We start from the raw sequence: 7,380 nt of genomic DNA, 5'->3' as shown, positions 1-7,380 counted from the left end.
TATATATATATATATATATGCACAGCTTACAAATGACTCCTCAAACAAATTATTAGGAGCAAATATTAAAATGTATTTAAACATTTTAAAAGAAGTATGCTGTATGGTGAGTATACTTTCTGGCACACATAGTTATATAATAATAAATTCTCATTTAACTTCACTGTTCATCTTACCTTTTGCTGGCATAGTTGGATCAATAGAAATAATCTAAAAGTAGATATTAAATACATTATGTAATAAAATGTCTCAGTGCTTATCCATTTTTATCGCAAATTGGTATTATAGTTAAGAATTTTTCCACAGTTCTCTGACATTATAGTGTTAATTTCATACATTCATTAATGCATTTTCATTTTATTCAACAAATCTTTACTAAGAACCTCTAGTGTGCCATATACTATGCTAATATTGAAAATATGTTTTGATGAAAATAGATAATTTATACTTCTTATAATATAGACCATTATTTTATACTTATACTGCAGAATATTAGTATCATTACAATGAAATTCATGACCTGCTTTCTTTAACCTTCTTGTTTAGCACTAACATATCTCAAAACACATAAAAATTTTGTCAGTAAATATGATACATGCAATTCTGAATAGTGTATTCTCTTTGAGACATGAAGCTCTTTTTTGAATTTTCATAGTGTAGGTTTACATTGGGACTGACATTCACATGTTCAACAATCATCTATTCAACACATAACTCATGAAAGTCTCGATAGATACAGAAAGCACACAGGGATGGATCAGGCAAGCATTCTGGACAAGTAGTAATAGTCATATTGTTTGTAAATGATTGAGGAATTTAAGGGATATGTACACAAATGATCCTAATGTAAGACAAAGATAGAAAGTGCCATAGAGAAATAAAGATATGGTGCTATTGGAATTCAGAAACAGGTTATTCCTAAATAAAGGATTAAGGAAAGACGATTTAGAAGACTTAGATTTTGAGCTAGACCTAGGAGGATGAAAAGGATTTAGTCATAGAAAATTGAATAGATAGAAAAGGAAAAAAATAAGAAGGTAATAGAAGGACATAGAAAGTGTTCTTTGACATTTAAATCATACTTGATAAAAACAAGATAAATTTTCCCCCAAATTATTCTATATTGGCATTACTTTTTAAACTTAATTATGTTCAATTATTCAACTTTTTAAATATTTAAAGTTAAATTATCTTAATTTTCATTTTTTCTTCTTCTTTCTTTTCTCTTAGCACCAGTTAAGCCCATTTAAATTTAACAGGAAGAAAGATTTAGAAAGTTCCTAATTTCCAGAAAATTATTTCAAAATCTCTATAAGATGAATGTAACTCTGCAGAGCTACATTAAGAAATTATTTTACTCTGTTCTGGTTGTGTTCGTAGTGTGTGGTAATTGTGTTTTCTACCAAATAGTTTCTGAAACAAGTTCAAGAACATTATTATCACTATTTTTTTATGTACTAATATACAGTGATGAACTAGCAATCTCATTAAAAATATTAGCAGTTGTTTTAAATATGTACCCAAGTTGCATATACCACTATATTTACTATCTGTGATGTGACACAAAACTTTCCCCAATCCTAACTAAGTGTGCTGTCTTCCAATATGTAATTGGGACAATTAAAATATTACCCACAGTAAACGCTCTTAGTTCATGATGGCTTTTCTATTTAACCTACTATAAATTTACCAATTACTCAAAGTTGAAGATGGTCATTTCCATAATGATATGTTATGCGTAGCTTTAAAGGTATCAGTTCACTCATCTTTCTCCTAATTGTCTATAGTATTCTCTTTAAACAGAATGTCCCTTCACCCCTTTCACTATGCTGTCCCTCAGGCCACGAAAAACACTTGTGCAATACATGTAGATTTCCTTCACTCGGTAATGGCCTTGCAGTTGCTTCTTTCTTTGCCATCTTCTCTCCTCCAAATATTACTTAACAAATCATACAACTTTCTCTGGGTGCCAATAAAGTTGATCAATAAATGATCAACTCTAATGATTTTGTGACAGTCAGTTATACTAGTTTCTATAAACCACAAATAGGTGAACCAACTAATGATATATGGACTTCTACCTTTTCATGAAATTTGTAACTAAGTAAAATAATTTTTTTTAGGAAAAAAACTTAAGTGACTACTTTTTCTAAAAATGCATGTTTTATTTCAAGTTTATACATAACTGCAAAAAATAGAAACAACACAAATGTCCTCCAACTGGTGAATGAAGAAACTGTAGTACATCCTTACAACAAAATACTACACAGTAATAAAAAGAATCAGAACACGGATACACACAACATAAGTAAATATCAAATACATTATGCTAAATGAAGAAACCAGACTCAAAAAGCCACATATTATATTACTTCATATTACTTATATGACATTCTAGAAAAGACAAAACTGTAGTGACAGAAAACAAGTCATGGTTTCCAAGGCCTGGTTTGAAAAGTTGACTGTAAAGAACTGGAAGAAAACATCTTGGGTTGATGAAAAGGCCCTGTATCTGAATTTATTAGTTTGCATTTGCCAAAATGTACCACAACAGGCAAAACATACTATATGTAAATAACATCTAAATAAATCCAACTTTAAAAAAAGTAAAAGTTCAAAACATACTGTATGTAAATAACATCTAAATAAATCCAACTTTAAAAAAAGTATCAAAATTTTTGAGTCAATCTGACAAGTTATATTCAATAATCATTTAGTGACCCATTAGGAAATGAATTCTTGATTCATTAAATTATTTTATGAATTTTTCTCTTTTCAGAGCACCAATAACATTTTCTATATCTTTTGTATTACAAATAAAAATTACATTTTAGGAAAAATAGCTATATCAAAAAAGTAACTTGTTTTTCTTGTTAACTTAATTATGAGTTCACTAAAATAATCTTCAAAAACAACAATTTCATTAAATACAGGCTTGTTAATGAGTTGATTGGTTATGATAATTATCTGTTCTGAAAATAACACACTACTACTTCATTATTAACAATTGAAAGCTATTATCTTTTACCTCTCACAGTCTAGTAAGCAACTTCATAATTCAGACAGACAATGGAGAAAAACCACTACCAGAAACTCTCACATAACATAACTGATATTCAGATACAAGAAACCAAATAACAAGATTAGAAATAATCTGGGGAAGGGTTATTTAGAAGGCAAATGCCTTACCTTTGCGTTTGGGTGGCATAGCTGTTGTCATATGTCTCATAAGTCTGGTCATCATATTCACCCCCATAGCCATCATCATACCCCTGCAGCAGAAAATGGTAGAAAGACCTATTAGCAATCAATTTGATTATCTGTTTTTCCTTAATGAGATATTATATAATGTTACCTTGATTTAGTTTTTATGTTTGGTTAGTTACACTGCATCATGTTTTACTAGATTAACAATTTTCCATAACTTTGAATAATATTTCATGGATTACATAGTAATCTATATATACAAAAACCTAAGTGACCATTACGACCGGTCAACTGTTTGACCGGTCGCTATGGTGTACACTGACCACCAGGGGGCAGATGCTTAATGCAGAAGCTGCCCCCTGGTTGTCAGTGTGCTCCCACAGCCATCCTCCTGCAGCTGGCCAACCTCCCACAATCCCTCCCCGTGGCTGGCCAGCTCTGATCCACCCTGATCAGGACTGGCAAGACTGCCCCGATTGGCCCCAATCACCAGCCAGGCTGAGGAACCCCACTCATGCAAGAATTGGTGTACCAGGCTTCTAGTGTTTAATAATTAAACTCAGTATACCATTGAAGTAGCAATACCTATTCTATATTTTATTTAGAATTTTGACTGATACGAATGAAGACAATTTAAGAAAATCAAAACATGTTTTTCTATTGAAAATATTATGGGTAGATAAAAGCAATTGTAAGAACCTAATAGTAGTGCTCACATATTTGTTACAACCGTATTGGGAGTTTTTTTTCTTCCATTTATTGTAATCACTAGAGGCCTGGTGCACAAAATTCATGCACTCGGGGATGGGGGTGGGGATCCTTCAGCCCAGCCTGCACCCTCTCGCTGTCCGGTAGCCCTTGAGAGATGTACAGATGCTGCGGAGGTAGGAGTGGCTCCTGCCACCACCACTGCGCCTGCCAGCCATGAGCCTGACTTCTGGCTGAGTGACGCTCCCCCTGTTGGAGTGCACTGACTACCAGGGGGCAGCTCCTGCATTGAGCATCTGCTCCCTGGTGGTCGGTGATCATCATAGCAACCGGTCATTCTGCCACTTGGTTGATTTGCATATTAGCCTTTTATTATATAGGATAATTAAGATTAAAACTATAAATGTAGAACCCTTAAATTGTAGTCAACTTCCTGCAAAATGGGTATAGTCAAATTGCTCGGGAAAAAAAAAAAGGAAGAACAAGAGGTAAAATAAAGACTTTGGTTTGTTATGCATTCTATAGTTTTTAAATCTCATAAGTAAAATAATGTTGTAAGGTAAGTTTGATTACCTGACTAAATTAATGCTAACAAAGCTAATGTGTATTTTCCTTGCAGAATGTACAAGCAAGCTCACAATTATACACTGAAGTTATCAGTGCCTCTGTGTGTTATTTAGTTTTACTTCTCTTTGTAGCCATTGGCTTTACTCTAAATCCTAGCCATTCATCTTGATGACTTTTGAAAAAACCTCTAGTTTTTCTGCCGCTAGACCTTTGCTGGTGTGTTTCTTTTCTCTAAAATGAAGGATTTCCATACACCCCACAAATCCATAACTTCATTTAAGTTTGGAGGCTTATAAATCTCTTTATCTTGTTCAGAAATATAAACACAAATGTGAAAATGTAAGTTTCCACATTAGTCTTGACCGAGACCCTTGAGCTCGTTTAATCTGAAGAGTAATATTTTTCATCAAATTAAGAAAATTCTTAAAATTATTTTTTATTACTTCATCTGTTCTACCCTTTACATAATGTTATTATTTATATATGAGTCTTTCTGAGTCTGACTTTAATATTTTCATTCATGATTTCCATCTCTTCATATTTTTGCTCTGACGTAGGGGGTAGTTTCCATCTGTTAAAATCTACTGATTTAAAGGTCATTTTGTCTTACACCATTTTCAGGAAGTTTTTCCAGCTCCTTCTAAGCATATGGCAACTTTCTACGTTGTGAATTATAATAGCCTGTGGGATTTTTTCTCACCAGTATTTAGAATGTGCAAACATATACTGTATTTTTCTATACCTTTGTCTCCTTTTAGAATTTAAACTTCTGAAAAGCAAGGACTATATACTTGCAGTGCTTAGCATAGTGTATTCCCGATAGTATTTGCTCAATAAATATGTATTGAATTTTTAATTAGCACAAAGGAAATTATCTCACCCTGTGTAGATATGGATTGCCTGAAATCAATCACCACTGAAAGAGAAATATTTCATATGATGAATATATAGTAGTATTGTCTCTATTTATACATAATAGCTTTTCCATTTGGTCTGTGGAAGACTATTATATTTTTCTTCCTCACTTACACAAAAAATTCACAGAATATGTAGGAATCTTTGAAATTTTCACTTATGTTGGCAAGTAAAATGAAAGGTAGACCTCAAATATGTATGTAGAGCTTTATTCATTTGTCAGTGATGGGAAGATCTTTGTTCTAAATTGGAAAATGGTTTCCACACACTAGAATAATATTTTCATCCTTTTGTGTCCAATTCACAATGAAAAGGTTATTGACATAACACACTTTTAAGATAAATATGGGTTATTAACATTTCTCCATAGTTTTCTTGAGTATGTATAATCATTGTAAGAAAAGTCAATTCCTGGCTTTTAGAATTTCCAATATCTGTGGTATAAATACTCTTACCATGCCTAATTTCAGGCTATTACCATGATGTCCTTAAAAAAAGATATGGAAAGAGATAACTAGAACATATTATATATCATTTTGGTTATTTAGAGCATAGACTGTAATTCATAATTGTATAATAATGAGTTTTTAAATGTTAACTAGTTTTGTCTTTATTTTTTTTAATATATTTTATTGATTTTTCACAGAGAGGAAGGGAGAGAGATAGTCAGAAACATCGATGAGAGAGAAACATCGATCAGCTGCCTCCTGCACATCTCCCACGGGAGATGTGCCCGCAACCCAAGCACATGCCCTTGACCGGAATTGTACCCGGGACCCTTCAGTCTGCAAGCCGACGCTCTATCCACTGAGCCAAACCGGTTTCGGCTAGTTTTGTCTTTAATATAATGTAATTTAATTTTAAATAACAGCTATGTTTAACAACTAATTCACAAAATTCTTTTTTTTTATTCCCACCCAAGGATGTGTTTGATTTTAGAGAGAGAAAAAGAGAAGAGAAAAAAAGAAACATTGATGTCTCACATCAACTGGTTGCCATTCATCTACACCAATTGGGGATTAAACCAGCAATCTAATTGTGCCCTGACCAGGAATTGAACCTGCAAGCTTTGGGCACAAGGGACGATGTCCCAACCAACTAAGCCACCAGGCTAGGGCCAATATTCTTTATTACAAAGGTTTTCATGAGCCAGCACACATCAGTTCTAGTACATCACTGCTCTTGGTCCACAAGAGACCCACCGAGGTCTAGAAAATGAAATACCAATGGAAAATGTTTCAATAGACTATGTAATTGGTGCTATGGGAACAATGGAAGGAATGTCTAAGTCTATATAACAGTTTTATGGAGAATTTCTCTGGTAAGGCCTTATTTGAGATGGTTATTTGTACATAAATATGTATTTTCTAGGTGGACAAGTGGGTAATGTGAGTGTATGTCAATTTCCAAGAACATTGAGTATGAATGCATTGCCACATGAAAGAAAGCGTTGTGTTTGGTGAAGTGCTAGTATTTGGGTCTAACTAAAGCACAGAATTCCTACGAAATGATAGGCAGTTGGTCTAAAGCAGTGGTCAGCAAACTGCGGCTCGTGAGCCACATGTGGCTCTTTGTCCCCTTGAGTGTGGCTCTTCCTAAGCCTTAGGAGTACCCTAATTAAGTCAATAACAGTGTACCTACCTATATAGTTTAAGTTTAAAAAATTTGGCTCTCAAAAGAAATTTCAATCCTTGTATCATTGATATTTGGCTCTGTTGAATAACGAGTTTGCCGACCACTGGTCTAAAGAAATAGGTAGGGCCCTGGCTGGTGTGGCTCAGTTACTCGTATATATGGTAGAGTCAAATCTGAAGTGCTCCTTTCTATCATGTATCCTATAGGTGAGGAAGACATGGAAAAGTTTCAAGCAGTAGAATGGCAATATACACATCTGTAGTTTGTAAATTTCATTTGATTCTTTAAAAAAATTTCAAGTATTTGGGGACTAGGCTCCATTTTCCCCCTCTACTTTTTTTGAACATG

General features: G+C 33.5%; 1 protein-coding gene across 3 annotated transcripts in view; it reads right to left on the bottom strand.

The window, feature by feature from the left end:
* The window catches only part of KHDRBS2 (KH domain containing, RNA binding, signal transduction associated 2), a 484,502-nt gene that overhangs the window by 41,262 nt on the left and 435,860 nt on the right, over positions 1 to 7,380 (bottom strand). For all 3 annotated transcript variants that reach the window (XR_001512727.1, XM_006756841.1, XM_015559490.1), the window contains exon 7: positions 3,190 to 3,272. Coding sequence is in view for 2 of the 3 variants with exons in the window: in XM_006756841.1 (XP_006756904.1) it covers positions 3,190 to 3,272 (83 nt within the window). In the remaining variant the exon portion in view is untranslated. The remainder of the gene's footprint in view (positions 1 to 3,189; positions 3,273 to 7,380) is intronic.

This window comes from Myotis davidii, unplaced genomic scaffold (genome assembly GCF_000327345.1).
Source record: "Myotis davidii unplaced genomic scaffold, ASM32734v1 scaffold334, whole genome shotgun sequence".
In the NCBI taxonomy this organism is placed as follows: Eukaryota; Metazoa; Chordata; class Mammalia; order Chiroptera; family Vespertilionidae; genus Myotis; species Myotis davidii.
Note: the sequence above shows the minus strand (reverse complement) of the source record. Positions and strands in the feature narration are given on the sequence as shown.